The following is a 17,491-nucleotide window of genomic DNA, read 5'->3' as shown; positions in this document are numbered from 1 at the left end:
AGACCACCCCCTATCCTGTCCTCTTGGCTGTACCCTAGAAAACGCATACACAGCCCTCAGAGCCCACCTCTGAGTCACTTCCAGGCGGCTCTCCTAACATCCCTCCCCTCCCCACTTAGCCATCTCAGTAGATCTCCCACACGTGCCCAGCACCTACTTCCCGGCCCTTCTTTCATTCCCTGGTCTGCTGTCCCTGCCCTCCCTTTCATCACTCTTCACAAGATCCAGAGGGTTCCAGGGGAAGATGAACAAGATGTATTGTCTTCCTGTAATGCCCTTCTAGGGTGGCCCTCTCCCTCATCCCCCAACTCTGAGCCATCTGCCCTCTGCCCCACAGACTCCAGCTCCCTGACCTTCACCCGGCTCCTCAGGCACGCATGTCCCACCCATGCACCCCTAATGTGTTGCTGGCTCTCACTAGAATGCTTTCCTTGCCCACTGTGTCCAAGTACACATAGTCCATTCTCTACCACTGCCCTCTGGGTGCTCACGACAGGTTATGTTAGGGAGCTGCCTACCATCAAGCAGAGTAGGGTCCGGTTACGTGTGTCCTGTGACCTGCCCTGTGTGTCGGTCATATTTCCCACCAGAAGATAAGCCTGGAGAGAGGAGAACACTGCTGTATTGTTCACAGCTGTATTGTCAGAGCCTCGCTCAGTGCCTGATGCAGAGAGATGTTCAGGTATTGGTGGGATCACTTAAGAAGTGGAGCAGTCCTTTGCCCTCATCACCACGATGGTCCGTCTTCTGTTAGACTGTGAGCTCCTTGGGCCAGGGACTGTCTTCATGTGCCACTCTTAATCACTGGGACGCATCAGTGATGCTGGGGGTTGATGTCAACTTCTGTGGCAAAAATAAAGAGGGCTCCTCCACACACTCGTACCAGGTGAGGGTGCAGGCCTCAGACTCCAGGTGCTCATTGGTCTATGGTCAAGAGATGGCTGTGGAACCAGCACTCCCCAGGGGAGCCTACTGACAGCTGATTGCAGAGTGGAAGTCAATGGCAGTGATTTGGGACACATCTTGAATGGCATGCAAAGCCATTGCGGTGGGGATCCTGTCATCATCATCAGTGATGGCAGACATCCCTCAGGGAAGGATGATCCGAGGGTGAAGAGAGGCCTGAGAAAAATGGATGGAATCCACAAACATCTCGTTGACCTGGGTCACTCAGAAAGCATAGGATGGAAGCTGAAATGTGCTGGCCAACAGCTTCGTCGGGACTGCAGTTCACCTGGAGTGTTCATTCCAAGAATTCGCTCCTAGTGACAATTCTGAACTCACTCTCTCTTTCTCTCACGGGTCAGGTCAAATGAAACTTGTTTTCGTAGTTTTACATTTATTTTCTCAAGAGAGCCACTGTCGTACCTCTTTATCCTTCTTACTTGCTACCCTCAACGAGTTCATTTTAAGTAACCTTTTCCCACCGCCAGTTATCCCCCTGCTAACAAGGAACCCCTGCAGTGATGAACGGCACCAGGAGCCCATAAATGGGCCAGGAGCCTCGGTGAGCTCAAGGCGGTCTCCGTGTACGCAGTCTGGAGTGCATTGTATCTGGTCCTGAAGGACATCTGCCCCAGAGTCTTCGTAGGTGCTTCCTGATGGCCCTCTCCACCAGGTCAGCACAGACATGTTTATGGTGATGGTCCTCAAGTGAGCAACTCTTGTCCATTTCACATCACCTAACATTGGTGTCACCTAATGCTTGAGTTGGCAGACGAGCACCCACAGGCCAAATCCAGCCCACAGCCTGTTCTGGGGAATGATCCTATCGGATTACAGCCGAGCTGCCTTGTTCACACACTGCCTGTGGCTCTTCTCACACTACAAGAGCAGCACCCAGAGAAAACCAGATGGCCCACCAAGCCTGAAATGTCTACAGTGGTTGGTACCTGCCATCCTCTCAGTTCCTACCCATAGGGGCCAGAACGCTGCCCAGTCCTGGGCTGCCCACCCTGCAGTCCCTATGGAAGAATTAAACCCAGGGAGAAAGTGAGAAGATTGCAGTCACAAACAAAATGTGTGTGATTTGTTGAGTGGAAAACCAATTTTCTCTGTAAATTGCACCCAAATCACAATTTAAACAGTCTAAATATAACCCCTACAAAATGGCAGACTCAATAAAAGAACCAAGGAAGAATCACGCAAAAAATCTACCCACTGCCATTGTGGGTTCCAGCTGAGAAAGACCCTATATAAGGTGTCTGGGGTTGTAAATCTTTACAAGGGCAGAGAGCTTCCGAAGGGTTTGACCTGGAGACCTTGCAGTTGGTAGCCAGTGACTTACAAGAAGGAAAGCCCTCACAGTCGCCACGTTCTCCTCAAACTCAACTGACTCCTGAGTTGTGAGTGCACAATGGGGATATTAAGCAAGCTAGCAGAAAGCAACAGCCAAACCAAAGCTTTTAGCTATTGCTCACTATAGGAGGGATAGCGTTTGGAGCCTCCGCCTTGCCGTGCTAGGGGGAACTAGGTAAATACCAATTGGACATTTCATTGAAACCTCAAAAGGGCTATGCTTTAGGAGTAGAGCACGCCCTAGGTTTGAAGGCAAGTCCAACTAAATCCACCCTAAAAGTTTAGAAAAACCTAGTAATTGAACACTCTTCAGAGAAGACGCAAGGAGCCAGAGTTTAGAGCACGTCATTCATAATGATCATTTTGCAATAAAAACTACAAAACATTTAAAAACAGGAAAATGTGACCCAGTGAACATAAACAAAATTAAAGTCACCCATATATTGGAATTAACAGACCAGGAGCACTATAAAACAAAAGTAATTATGTTGAGAAATCTAAAGGAAAGAAGTCTGAACAAATGAACAGATGTCGAATCAGCCTGAGAAATAGAAATGCTAAAACTATTGATATCTATAATTCTCTGATTGGATGACAGACAAATTTATGAATCAGAAAAACACTAGGATAAAAAAAGTGGGAAAACATGAACAAAGGTTCTGTTCATAGGGACAGGCTCGGAGTCTAATGTGAACGGAGACTACAAACCAGCAAAGGGAAAGATACGGGCAGAACACAGCTATTTCAAGAAATCGTGATGAAACAACAACACACAAACTCAAGAAAAATAAATATAAAAGCAGTCTTACCTAGGAACAGCATAATCAGACTTCTAATAACATGCTGAAAGTAGCCAGACGTTTAAGACATTACCTCCAGAGGAGCAGTGGTATTCTTGAATGCTCACTTCTCACCACTTGTCTATCAGTCTGTCTGTCTTACTGGGATGCCGGAAGCTACGTCACTGGTATTTCAAGTGCCAGCAGGGTCACCCACAGGAAACAGGCAGCTTCCAGACTAGGAAAAGACGAAGCAATCAGCTGTCCACTTCAGAGGAAGTAGCCACTGAAAACCTTATGCATAGCTTAGAAACATTGTCAGATAATGAAGGGCTAATGAATGGAAGCAGAACACTGTTAGAATAGTGCCAGAGGAGGGGCCGCTCAGGTCCGAAGGCACTCTGCATGTGGCTGAGGAGGAGCGGCCTTCTCAAAGTAGAATCGACCATGTGACGTGAACGGAGTTAAAGCATCTGCCACTAAAGCCTTCGGGATCCTTTGCTGATAGGGCACAACTCGACATGAGAAGAAGCAGCTGTAAAAATCTAATCACAATGTGGAATGTATGAATTATGAATCTAGGAAAATTGGCAGTCCTCAAAAGTGAAATGGAATGCATAAGATCAGTATTATAAGCATTAGTGAGCTGACATGGACTAGTCTTGGCCTTTTTGAATCAGAAACTCATATGGTTGACTGCTGAGAATGACACCATCAAGCAGAATGGCATTGCAATCATCCCCAAAAGGATGGTTCAGGAACTATCTTGAAGTACGATGCTGTCTGTGATGGGACATCTTCCTGCCTGCAAAGAATCCACTCATTACAACTAATATACAAATCTGTGCACCAACCTCGAAAACCAAGGATGAAGAAATTGATGAATCCTACCAACTTCTTCAGTCAGAAATTGATCAGACATGCAGTGAAGGTGTCTTGTAAATTAGTGATGGTTGGAATGCAGAAGGAGAAGACAGGATGGAGCAGTAGTTGGAAAATACAATCTTGATAATAGCTGGAGATCACGTGACAGAATTTTGCAAGACCAATGACTTGTTCATAGCAAATATCTTTTATCAACAACCTGAACCATGACTGTACTCAGACTGCTTCAGATGGAACACACAGAAATCAAATGACCGCATCTGTGGTAAGAGACAATAGAGACGCTCAATATCAGCAGCTAAATCCAGGTCAGAGCCTGACTGTGGAATTAGACCATCAATTGTTGCTGAAGAAAATTAATAAAACAAGTCCAGGAGAGCCAAAATACAACCTTGAGTCTATCATGCCGAAATTTCAAGTACAAATCTGGTGCATTGAACACTAATGCCAGAAGCCCTGATAAGCTGTGGGAGGACGTCAGGAATTTCATTAATGAAGAAAGTAAAGGGTCATTAAACAAGACAAGAAAAAGATCAAAATGGATGTCAAAAAGAAACTATGAAACTTGTTCATGGGAACCAGTGAAGGGGTCTGGGGGGGCTGGCCCCAATCCCAGATACTAAGTGGACACTTGCCCCTCCCCTCAGAAGAATTTATTTCAAAGACGGCATTGAATCTGTAGCTCCGGAAGAGAGACATCTGATCAGAGCACACGGGAGCAGATGAAGGGGGAGGAGGATAGAGTGGAGCACATCATAGCCCACCAGGCCTTGAGGACAATGATCCCAATTAGAGCAGCCTGTCCACAGAGAGGACCACATGGCCGGCCCCACTATTGAGACATGATGCCCCTCACTGACCCATAGCCCTACAGGGGACAACACCGGAGACACAGTGTGGGAATTGCACCCGATCTGATCCCTCCACAGCAAGACAAAACACAAAGGACGTGCAACAGAATAGCAAGGGAATGGAGCAGCAAGGTCCCCAGGGAATGCTGAAGGTGGACTTTGGGGCCAGGGCATGGTGCCCCAACAGACTGGACTGGAAAACACTCCTAAAGGCCAACAAACGATCCTTGAACTAACTACAAGCTTTTCTTTCTTGTCTTGTTTTTCGTCATTGGTTTATTGTTGTTGTTTTGTTGTATATTGTTGCTTGGTTTTGCTCTATCTTGTTTTTGTGCATGTTATTATCTCCGCAGGTCTGTCTAAATAAAATAGGCTGGCTGAACAATCTGGAGAAGAAAACAACAGGACTGACAGTTCCGGGGGGGACATGGGAGAGGGAAAGGTGGGGGGAAAGGAAGTGGTGTTAATAATAAACCCAGGGACAAGGGAACAACAAGTGATCCAAATTGGTGGTGAGGTGGGTGTGAGAGGCCTGGTAGGGCATGATCAAGGGTAATGTAACCACGAGGAATTGCTGAAAACCTGGTGGGGACTGAGCATGATAGTGGACAGGAGATAAGTCAAGGGAAATAGAGTAAAGAGTTGGGAGGCAAAGGGCATTTACAGAGGTCTAAATAAAGACCTGTACATAAGCAAATATATTTCTATATGAGGATGGGTAAATCTATGTGCATATATTTATAGGTTTAGTATTAAGGTAGCAGAAGGACATTGGGCCTCCACTCAAGTACTCCCTCAATGCAAGAATGCTTCTATTAAATTGGCATTCTATAATGCTCACCTTCCCGACACAACCACTGAAGACAAAGCAGGTGCATAAGCAAGTGTGAAGAAAGCTGATGGTGCCCGACTATCAAAAGAGATAGTGTCTGGCGTCTTAAAGGCTTGAGGGCAAACAAGCAGCCATCTAGCTCAGAAGCAACAAAGCCCGCATGAAAGAAGCACACCAACCTGTGAAATCACGAGGTGTCGAAGATATCAGGTATCAGACATCATCAGAACAAAAAATCTTACCATAGTAGATGAGAGGGGAAGTGCGGAGTGGAGACCCAAAGCCCATTTATAGTCCACTGGAGACACCCTTGCAGCCCTGTGGGGAAGAGACGAGCCAGTAAGGGTGCGATGTAGCAACGATGAAAAATACAACTTTCCTCTAGTTCCTAAATGCTTCCCCTCCCCCTACATCATGATCCAAATTCTACCTTGCAAATCTGGCTAGACCAAAGGATATACACTGGTACAGATAGGAACTGGAAACACAGGGAATCCAAGGCGGATGATCCCTTCAGGACCAGTGGTGTGAGTGGCGATATTGAGAGTGTAGAGGGAGAGTGGGTTGGAAAGGGGGAACCGATTACGAGGATCTACATGTGACCTCCTCCCTGGGGGACGGACAACAGAAACGTGGGTGAAGGGAAACGCCAGATAGGGCAAGATATGACAAAATAATAATTTATAAATTACTAAGGGTTCATGAGGGATGGGGGAGCTGGAGGAAGAGGGAAAAATGAGCGGATGCCAGGGGCTTAAGTGGAGAGCAAATGTTTTGAGAATGATTAGGGCAATGAATGTGTAAATGTGCTCTACACAATTGATGTACATGTATGGATTGTGATAAGAGTTGTATGAGTCCCTAATAAAACGATTTTTATAAAAAGAAACTTGTTCATAATTGTAGAGTAGCTAAGGTAAATGGAAGAAATGATGAAGTGAAGGAGCTGACTAGAGGAAATTCCAGAGGGCAGCTCAAGAAGATAATGAAATGTCATAATGAAATGTGCAAGAACTAGAGTTAGAACTAGGGGAAGAACCCACTCAACGTATTTTAAACTAAAATAACTGAAGGAAAAATTCAAGTCTTCGGTTGGAATTCTGAAGGATTCTATGGGAAAAATATCAAATGATGCAGGAAGCATCAAAAGAAGATAGAAAGAACACACAGTCCCTGCACCAAGAAGAACTAGTGAAACATGCAACCATTGCAGGAGGTAGCGTGTGAGCAAGAACCAATAGTGCTGAAGCAAGGAATCGAAGCTGCACTCTAGGCATTAGCTACAATCAAGGCTCCAGGAATTGCTGGGATACCCACTGAAATGTTTCAACACACTGAAGAAGCACTGGAAGAACCCACTCCTCTACCCACAGTATTTAAAAGACAGCTACTTGGCCAACTCCCTGGAAGAGTTCCTTATATGTACCCATTCCAGAGAATCTTGACTCAACACAATGTTCAAACTATAGAGTAGTTTTGGTAATATCACATGCAGGTACAATTTTGCTGATCATCCAACAATGATTGGAGCTTCCAGGCTGGATTCAGAAGAGCATGTGGAGCTTGAGTAAAAGCAGAGAAGATCAGAAAGACGCCGTACTGACTGTGTAAAGGCAGTAGCCTATGTAGATCATAACAGACTTTGGACAGCCTTAAGAGGAATAGGAATTCCAGAACACTTGATTGTGTTGATGCGGACCTTGTTCATGGGTCAATACGGCATGGCTTAATATCAGAAAAGCTGTATGTCAGGATTGTGTGCTCACCATACATATTCAATCTGTATGCTGAGCAAATGATCAGAGACACTAGATTATATGAAAAACAATATAGCAACAGGATTGGAGGAAGGGCTTATAAACAACCTGGGATCTGCAGATGACACAGCCTTGCTTGCAAAGAATGAGGAGGACTTGAAGCACGTGCTGATGAAGATCAAGGATTGCAACCTTCAGTGTGCATTACAACTCAATGAAGGGAGACCAAAACCATCATGATGCAAGGAGATAGCACCAAAAAGAGTGCTGAGCAATATTCAGGTAACACAGAATGGGGAAGTGAAGGAAGAGCAAACCAGATCTGAAACCCTTGAAGTTACACAAGCCACCATTCAGCAGAGAAGCAACAAGTCCACGTGGAAGAAGCACATCGCCGGTGCAATCATGAGGAGTCATAGGGACCGGGTAATAGGCATCAACAGACATATAACAAACAAACAAAAACATGTTTTTGAGAACAAGGGCGGTGGAACAGAGATCCAAAGCCCATCTGTGGACTATGGAACAGTCTTCCCACAGAGGGACCACAGGGAAGGGATGTGTCAACCAGGGTGGAGTAAAGCATCGATGAAACACACTGTATTCCTCTGGTTCCCTAAAGCTTCCTCACCACCTACTACCATGACCCCAGTGCTGCTTCTCAATTCAGACTAGGCCGGAGCATAAACACAGGTTTAGATAAGAGATGGGAGCTCACGACACACAGATTCCAGGAACAGGAGTGGGAATAGTGCTACCAGGAGAAAGGGGGAACTGATCCCAATGATCAACATAACCATCCAGCCCTCCTCCAGTGAGGAGAGCAACAGAAAGCATGGGGAAGTGGGAGACAGCAGTTGGTGTGAGATATGAAAATAATAACAATGTGCAATCTTATCAGGTGATGAAGGGGACTCCGGGAAGAAGGGGGGTGAAAAAAGCTGATCCCAAGGGCTCAATAGAAAGTAAATGTCTAGGAAAGAATGAAGACAACATATGTACAAATTCACCTGATGCAAACAATGTATGGATTGTGACAAGAGTTGTAAGAGCAGTTCTCGATAAAACAAAAAAGAAAAAAAATCTAGTGAAAGAGAACAAGGGGAAAAATAGCAGCCTGAAACCGATGTGCTACATTAAATGCAAATGTAAATACATCAAATGTAAATGAAATGGTCATCTCACTTAAAAGACAGAGATTGTCCAGTTAGATCCAAAAGCAAGACCCAGCAGTTCTAAGAGGATCACCTCAACTGAAAGAACAGTGAGGTGGAAAATCGGGATGGGAAAAGTTATCCTGTGCAAGTTATAAGCAAAAGAAAACTGCTGTGGATTCTTAATCAAATAGCCTTGAAGACTGGGGCCATTAGCAAAGACACCTTTGGGTACCAATGCAGGCCATATGAAGACAGAAATGCCCTGTCTTGGATGTGACTCTGTACTATATTGTTACTGGTATCACATGCCAGTAGATGAAAGTATTTCATATTGTGGTTTTATATGCGGGAATGGCAATTACATGAATGTGTGCAGTTGCCCTCTTATCAAATTGTAGACTCAAAGCCTTTGCATTTCTCTATGAGTTTCACCTTCCAAATTTGAATGTTTTTTTAAAATTCCAAGGCTTTAAAATGAGCGTTCCCAGTAAAGAGAGCATAGACGAACCCTCCTTCCTCCTCGCCCAGGGCCCTCTCCTCCTCTTGGGCTCTGTCTCTCTCGTGACTGGCTGTTGACCAAAACCTCATCTCTCAAGATAGGGGAATTTGGTGGGCTTTCACCCAAATTTGGTATTGTGCACACAAAGGCTCATAAGCTGTCTGAGTCTGGCACTTGGTTTGCTGTCACAGCCCGATGGCCACCACCATCCCCTCCCCCATACATAGCTCTCTCCATGATTCATCAGGTACTGATGGAATGTACCTCTGGAGCCAGGCCCCAAGATAGAGCAGAGGGCTCTATCACACTGTCTCTCGTGACACTCAAGTTGATCTCGCAGGCTAAAAGGTGAAGCTCGCTGTGGTGGACTGTGGACCAGCTGCCCCCTGTGTGACAGTTCCTCTCTGAGTTTGGGAGTAGGCCTCAGGAGCTGAGGTCTGGGTGGAATACCGGGTGTTGTGTACGGCATGGTGACTTCCAAGGGGCTGTGAAAGACAGGTCAGTGTAGGTCAAGCCTTTTCTGTAAACATTGGCCTCACACACTTGCACTGTGCATTCCTGTCCCTCACTCCTCTTCCCTTTGTGGGTGTCGAGGCAGGGCAGAGGGTGTTGGGGACTACCCGACTGGGCAGGCAAGGCACCGGCAGAGTTAAATTCCTCTCAGAGAACCGAGATCCTTGTGCTACCCTCGGGGAATTGCTGCAGGCAAGGAGACTTCATGTAGCGGAGCAAGGTGTAGACTCCCCCAGGAGTGCGTGTAAACGTGTGTTCAGTTCTGCACCACGGTCAGCATTTATTTACCAAGCTTCTCCAGCCACACACCATGCAGCCCCTCCTCCAATGGAGAGCCATTTGCAGCGTGATTTCTCTCTCGGTGGTAGTTTGAAGGAGCCAAAGTTTAAAGAACGATTGAACAAATGAAGTTGGGAATTATAACATTGAGTTCAATTAAAAAGCTCTTTTAGCTGAAACAATTCTTGATAGCCCCATATTTAATTCCTATGGAACTGTATTCTACACAATTTTCCGAGGGGCTCCAGGCTCCCGAGCTTGGCAATCATCGGTTCATTTGCTGTAAAGCGTCCTGTCGTCTTCTTTGGACTAAGAGAAAGATTACCTTTCTGCTCGACGCTAATGGGCTTCTGACTCGAGTGAGGAGCAAATTGAACCAGTTCTAATTCTGCTGTTTGTGCACCCTTCTCCACAGTTCCGGGCCCTGGCGCCGATGTACTACCGAGGGTCGGCCGCTGCCATCATCGTCTATGACATCACAAAAGAAGTAAGGCCCTGGGTTCCCCTGAGTTTTCTCTTTCTCAGAAGCAGTTCTGAAAACCCCTCAAGCAGCTTACCCCCTTTGTGTCACAGGAAACGTTTTCCACACTGAAGAACTGGGTGAAAGAGCTCCGGCAGCACGGGCCCCCCAATATTGTCGTGGCCATCGCCGGAAACAAGTGTGACCTCATAGACGTCAGGTAGGAGGTGGCAGGGCATGCCTCTTGCTCTGGGGTTGTGTCCCAAGTTACAAAGGGAGAGTGGTCACAGAGTAGATGCTGGTCCCACCACCAGGAGCTGCCCTGCAAGCTCCTGAGTCCCCTACATGGTCCATAAGGCCTGGGCTTTCTTTTGGGAAGGAAAGAAGCCCCTCCCATTTCCTGGTCAGTGTGCTGGCTCCCTGGCCAGTGGGTGGGTCAGCCCCTGGTCCATCACCAGGTAGACAGATAACCCTGGGATAACTGGACTTGGCCACTGGTCTTTCCAACTCACCTTGTTGCCTTCCAGAGAAGTCATGGAGAGAGACGCCAAGGACTACGCCGACTCCATTCACGCAGTCTTTGTAGAGACCAGCGCTAAGAACGCTGTAAACATCAACGAACTCTTTATTGAAATCAGTGAGTATCTGTGGGGTTCCTCCTCTTGTCAGTGTGCTTCCTCTTGCTCTCCAGGGCCATTGGAAATGAGCCAGGTTATCAGAGAGGGTGTCGGAAAATACCACCCAGGCTAGCAGGAGGCAAGGTCAAGGTTAAGGCCTCTTGTCCCACCTCTCCCTCCAAGTCCTAAACACCATGGCGTGAGGGCACAGCATACCTGGGTCCTCTGCAGGTTGTGCCTGTGTGTTTAGTGTTTTCAGGGATCAGAATGAGCGTGGCCTTGGGGTCTAGGCTCAGTGAGGCCTCCACAGGGCCCTGTACTGGGGTTTGGTCAAAGTAATCATGGGGCAGTAAGGAGAGAACTATCTTAGACCGGCTGAAGCCTGACCACAGGCTGGTGGGGAGGCCTCTCCGCAGAGCAGGAACAGAACATGTAGTGACAGACAGCAGATGGATGGATGGATGGATGGACAGGGCACTCAAGTTCCCACACTTCCAGTACCCACCTGTGGGCAACATTGATCACCGTGATGTGCCACTTGGCTGAGAGCCAAGTTTTACAGCCAGAAAAGCTGTCAACCATCATATAGACCAGAGAGTGTGCTCTCCATGCCAGCCAGGGCCACGGGAGCATGTGTGCTGGTGGTCCAATTGCTGGGGGCTGGCAGTGGTGGTGTTTTTTTCTTCCAGCGGGTAGTTTGTGCAGAGAACCCAGAGATGTGCACGTGTGCACCATGCCCCATGGGGCTGATGCCCAGTCTTGTGCGGGCGGGCAGCCAGCCTGTGTGACCTCTACTCCAGCCTGTGATTCCTGCTTCTGTGTTAAGACGTTACAGTGGGATAGACCTCACCCAGAATGCACTCTTGAAAGGCCTCACCAGAAGGCCAGCGGGGAGTTCTGAGTGGATCACATTTCCCACTGTTCCAAAAGGAAAGCGACTTCCTCACAGCAGAGCTCGGGAACTCTCCCACCCAGGACCCCACTTTTTCCTGACCAGAACACATCTGCACACAGCTATTGGTGTCCTGGACCGCCCACTCCCTTCACGGACAAGGACGGACCTGCGGAGAGAAAGCCCCAAGGCTCAGAACTGCAGGCTCGTGCTGGACACTGTTAGCTGACTCTTGGAGCAGAGCCCAGCCCAGCCTGGGTGTCCCCATTGCCTGGTTCAGTAAGGCTCAACCTCCACCCTGACTTCCACCCCACGGCACGAGTGTTGCCGATAGCTCTGGGTAATTCCTCCATGTTACTAGAGAGGGGCTCCTTGTCTGTTTCTCTCTGTCACGTTGTGGCCACCACTTTGTGTCCCTCCCCAAAGGCAGGAGAGTGTTCTCCTCACTCTCCCAGCAGTCACGTGAGCAGGGTCAGTCACAGGAGCATCTCAGCTCTGGAGAAGTGACCGAGAACACCAGGGGACACATTTCTGGCTGGGCAGGGCCAAAGGCCTAAGAGTTGACAGAGACACTGCCCCAGGCTCGGTCCTTTCAAAGTCGTGTGTTTTGTGTCAGTGGGTGTTTCAGGAGCCCTGTCAGGCCCAGTGCTGGGCCTCCCAATATGGACAGCATGTGGCAAGGGGGAGGGGGTCTTCATCCCACCCACACAAGCAGATAGCCACTGCAAGGAGACGGCCTCATAGTGTGGACTTGGGGCCTGACAGAGTTCAGCACCAGGGGTGGCAGAAGCTGGACATAGAAGGGTCAGAAGCCCTCAGGCATGGCTGTGGGTCCCCAGATTGGTAGGGTGGTGGTGATTTAGGCTACTCTTGGGGTTCACACTAAGTGCCAACAGAGTAAAGGGAGTCCCCATCTGTGTATCAGAGAAACACCCTGGAGTAGTTTGTGGATCTCCTGCTTAGTGCGACACACACCCCCACCACCCCCCCACCCCACTTCACAAAGGCCCATGGCTGAGGTGACTGCTACGCCACTGGTCATAGCTCCGAACACTGGCAGCAGCAGGGGTGGAGAGGAGAGGACAGTGGCCCTGAGTGAGGTGCCCTGCTGTTACTGAGCTGTGACCAACCAACGGCCCAAAAACAGGGCATGGAGTGAGCTCCTGCTGGGATTTGGCTGGAGTGGGGTGGGTGGGTGGGGGAGGGTGTGTGTGTGTGTGTGTGTGTGTGTGTGTGTGTGTGTGTCCATCCGCCTCCCTGCCTGTGTGCTGTCAGAATGAGATCCTCCTTGTTGACAATGCATGGGGCATAGTAGACAGCAGTGCACCCTGATGACATCGACCAGCCAAACAGCCAGCCTCGCACACCCACTGGCAGACGCTCACTGCCCCATTTCTTCACCTGCCTTTCCGTTGCTATTGTCCGAGAGCCCAGGGTTGTACTCCTCTCACCGTGTAGTCTCGAACACCCAACGGCAGAGTTCTTTCTGCTCCAGGGTCTCCAAGAGCCACAATGAACTCGCAGTGAGTTCTTCTTCATGTCAATCGCTAGGTTTTAAAAAGATTTTGGGATGTTTCTGATTAGAGGTTTAAGATTTAAACAGTATCTCTGGGCACTCTTTTTAGGGATTCATCCAGCCTCCTAGCACCAGAAAGTCTGGGTTCCCTAAGAATCTCAAGTTCTGTCCTGCATGTTTCCCCTTTCGACCAAAGGTGCTGAGCAAAGTGCTCGCTCATGGTAGCCCAGACACAGTGCAGCCCGCCTGGTCTCAGAGCCAGGGGGGCAGGTGAATTTGGTTTTTCTGTGAATCCATTACCAATTCGAAATCTTTCTAATGAAGTGTTTTTTGTTTTGTTTTTTAATTAAAAATCTTTTATTAAATGTAATGAGTCCTGTAACAAACAAGGAAACAATGGGCAAACTGGTGACATGAGACGAGACCTGGTGCTACGGTCGTAGGCCTGTGCCTTCTGACAGATGTCCCAGGGAGGTACAGGATACTACGGTGGGGGCGGGTCTGGGATAACAGCAGCAACTTCTCTGGAAATCCAGAAACCACTCCAAAGTGCAAAGTGTGTCTGCTGTGTTTGTTGTCACAGATCCATCCCGTTGAACTCTGCTCCAAAGTGCCCACAGGCGACTGAGGGACACTGAGACTCATGCCCGCCCCTCTCCCCTGTGTAGGTCGGAGAATCCCGTCCACTGACGCCAACCCTCCTTCTGGCGGGAAGGGCTTCAAACTGCGGAGACAGCCTTCAGAGCCCAGGCGGAGCTGCTGCTGACGAGCCCCCACCCCTGTGACTGCGGGCATGCTGGGGGTCCCAAGCAGGGGGCTGGGGTGCCTGCCCGAACAGTCTCGGGCCTTCTTCTCACACAAAGGAATCCCCAAGATGGACCAACCTGTCCTGCCACCACCAGCCCCGGCCCCTGGTCTGGGGCTCCTGCTGTGAGAGGAGCCCACGGCCAGAGGTGCCGTCACCGGGCTTGGACTTGCTGCCCCAGCACGTAACGTATCGGTGTGTGGATGATAGGGTTGCATTGTTGAGAGTAGTTTTGTAATCAAGATTTTATGTACCATTTGTAAAGGGAAAAGTAGCACTTTTTGTGGTTCTTGAGTGGGGGCTGGGGAAGAGGACCTTGTGGAGATGAGTGGGGCCTCCATGCCCGGGGCTGTGGGACGCTGGGTGAACATGAACGCAGTGGGCCTCCCCCAGCCGAAGGAGGCCTGTTATCATTTGACATGCAGGTGGTTCTTCCTAAGACTGCTCTAGAGGATTCCGGCCCCTGCCACGTCTGAAGCACTTTCCATTGAAAATGTCAGCCCAGCCCACAGACAGTAAATGAACCATGGCATGGCACAGCCCACCCTCGACTCCTCTCTCTACCACGCACCTTCTTCAGTAAGCCCTCCCCCCTGGGGGGCACAGAGCACCTCTGGAGGGAAGTGGGTGTCCTGTGTTCTCAAGGGACTGGTAGTGGGGGCAGGTGGGGATGTGGGGAGAAAGGAGAGGACAGGCGGCTGGCTGCCTGTTCCCATGTTTGGGGGGGGCGGGTGCCGTCCATGCCGTGCACTCATCAGCTTGGTGTCTGTTGATGGGCCCATGGTTCAAGGGTTGTCCGTTGTGTAAATAAGTTAGTAAACCTGGAATTTGACTGGCCCTCCAGGGGGCCTCGCAGCCTCTCGCCCAGCCCTTAGTTCTCAGCCCACCCCGACATGCACTGGAGGCCAGTCTCTTTGTGCAGAGAGACCACTTCAAAGATGCCTCTGCCCCCTATGCACCAAGCTCCAGCCTGAGGGTCGGAATAGAGACATGCAGGGCCCCTCCAACCCAAACCTGTCACCATCTACTGGACTCCGGCCACAGCTTTCCCCCAGGACAAAGCAGAACTGCCCACAGCGTTTCCCTAGTGCCTCCCCTTCCTCCCGCATCACAGCTGCAGGGCTCAAACCACAGGCCCAGCACCTAACCCACTGCGCCACCCAGCCACAAGATGCCGCCCCCAGCTCAAGTGGCTTGTTCAGCGTTGGTCCTAAGGGTCTTGCTCTCGCTGCTACCAGCAGCACCCGCTCTGCGGGCTCTGCTCGTTACCAGCGTCATTCTCCCCTGTGAGGAGCGGTCAGCGCTCCTTTCCCTCAGGGAGCCTAATGAGGTTTTTAATATCATCTAAAAATAAAGCACTGAGTGAAGGTGGTGAAAATTTGTTCCTGGTCTAATTTGGCACCCTTCCAACCTGCGTATTGTAAGGAGAGGAAATTTACAAGATTAAATAGGAAATGAAACAGCTTGAATTTCAAACTAAATGGTGTTTTCAACACCATCCTAAACTGAACCAGTCAAAACTTAAAAAAATAATAATTGTTATTTCTCTGTGCCCCCCCCCAACACACACACTTGATCGAGTTGGATCTTAATGGGGAAATTATAAGTTGAATCAAGGAAAGCACATCCCTGCTGCCCTGTTGGGTGTCTTGGGCACTTAAGATTGTTCTCTGCTCCTACTGCAGCTGTGCCGGAAGAGGCGAGTCGGTGAGTGCCGTGTGCCCATGTGAGATACACGTAGACTCTGCCCAGCTGCTGCCCCACAGTTCTCAAAAACGTCAGGACTGGACCCAGCACCCAACACAGTTAGGCTCTCATCTGCTTGAAGATGCACCAGGAGCCACTGCCCCCCAGGACACCCCTCACGTGGCTACAGCAGCACAAACAGATCCTGTGACCAACAATGCAGAGGGTGCCCAACTGGCCCTTTCTGCCTCCTTTTTCCCAAAGGTGACACCAGCCCAAGACCCTTGCAGTTTGCCCCCAAACACCTTGGTGACCCTGGTAGACACTTCTGAGCTCTGTCCCTACAGCAGGCAGCTGGGTTGTCCCCATACACGTGCCCTCTGTCACGGCCATGGGTGTGGCTTGGTTCTTGGCAGCATCAGGACCCTGTCACTTGTGCCCCACCACGCTTCCTCATGTGCCCTGGGCCTCACTGCCCCTCCCCTCGCCGCTGCCTGAGGGTGTGGACGTGGCATGGCTTCATCTCGGCCCCAGAGTCACATCTTCATTAGAAACAGCCCGTCTGCAGGTGTTGAAGACACCTTGGAATTGTTACCTTGACCGTGCCACGGCCTAGTACTCAGCCCTATTCCCTTATTGTTTCACTGTTGTTACTGTTGCTGTGAGAAAAGGCTAGGTTCCAGAGGGGAAATACTCAAGAATTCTATTCCAGAAACCCCTGTCCTCCCGTGACGCAGGGCCACTGGGAGAAAGTTTGGGGACTGGAAAGGAGAGAGTAGGCATTAATTGGCCACAAGTGCATATCGATCCCTCCCGAGAGGTGGCAGTGGGCTCTTTGTAGGTGTCCAATCCCAGCAGCCACCAGTCGGCCTCGTGAGTGCTCCCTTCACCCCAAGTGCTTTCTGATGACGTGTTACCTAATTAACTGTCATTTGGTGATTTAAAGAACATAAAGTAAGAGTACGATTAAGTGCCCTTCATGTCCACCCACTCTGCGAGAAGTGATTGGGGCAAAGTACCAGCTGCCAGTCCTGGCTCTACACAGAACCATCGTCACCTACTCACCAACCCCAGCAGGACACGAGCCTCGCTCTGCCTCAGATCACCGTCTCCTGCTGCTGCTCAGTGGGAAGGGACTTCCCACTGGGCAAAAACTTCCAGAAGCTGACCTAATCTGGGCAGGCCCCACCAGTCAGCATGAGAGGCCTGAGCTCCATCAAAAGAGCTGGTGTCTCCGGGGTCCTGTGGACCGTCATTGTTACCACGAGAACCACGTTTCACTTTAGCGAGCCTCTTAAATCTTGGCTATGTATTTCTGTTCTGTCCTCAAGGAGGAAATCTCAGCTAGGTGGCCAGAGGCAAGCCCTCCCAGGGACAGTAGCTCGAACTGCTGTGTCCCCTGTGAGATCTGAGTCGACAGGAAGGCCTGGCAGCAGCTTTGGGGCCAGGAAAGGCCTCTATTTGATCATGGGGGGGTGGGTTTGATCTGAGAGCCAGCGGCCAAAGAAGCGGGCTCCTTTTTCATTAGTCTCTTCCGCTCTTCAGAACACACAGGGAACCTGGCTTAGGGACCCTTATGAGGTGTGGGGTGCCTGCTGGCATATAGACACTGCTGAACCCCTCCCTAGGCTTTGCCCAAAGCCCAAGAGTGCGACCAGGAATGCT

The 17,491-nt window shown here is 49.6% G+C and overlaps 1 protein-coding gene across 2 annotated transcripts in view; it reads left to right on the top strand.

Annotated features, from left to right (window-relative positions):
- The window catches only part of RAB22A (RAB22A, member RAS oncogene family), a 74,124-nt gene extending 58,606 nt beyond the window's left edge, over positions 1-15,518 (top strand). For both annotated transcript variants that reach the window (XM_075528390.1, XM_075528389.1), the window contains exons 4-7: positions 10,266-10,337; positions 10,424-10,530; positions 10,838-10,947; positions 14,004-15,518. In XM_075528390.1, coding sequence (XP_075384505.1) covers positions 10,266-10,337; positions 10,424-10,530; positions 10,838-10,947; positions 14,004-14,101 — 387 coding nt within the window. In that variant the 3' untranslated portion in view covers positions 14,102-15,518. The remainder of the gene's footprint in view (positions 1-10,265; positions 10,338-10,423; positions 10,531-10,837; positions 10,948-14,003) is intronic.
- Positions 15,519-17,491: the final 1,973 nt, after the last annotated feature.

This window comes from Tenrec ecaudatus, chromosome 12, assembly GCF_050624435.1.
Source record: "Tenrec ecaudatus isolate mTenEca1 chromosome 12, mTenEca1.hap1, whole genome shotgun sequence".
Classification (NCBI taxonomy): domain Eukaryota; kingdom Metazoa; phylum Chordata; class Mammalia; order Afrosoricida; family Tenrecidae; genus Tenrec; species Tenrec ecaudatus.
Note: the sequence above shows the minus strand (reverse complement) of the source record. Positions and strands in the feature narration are given on the sequence as shown.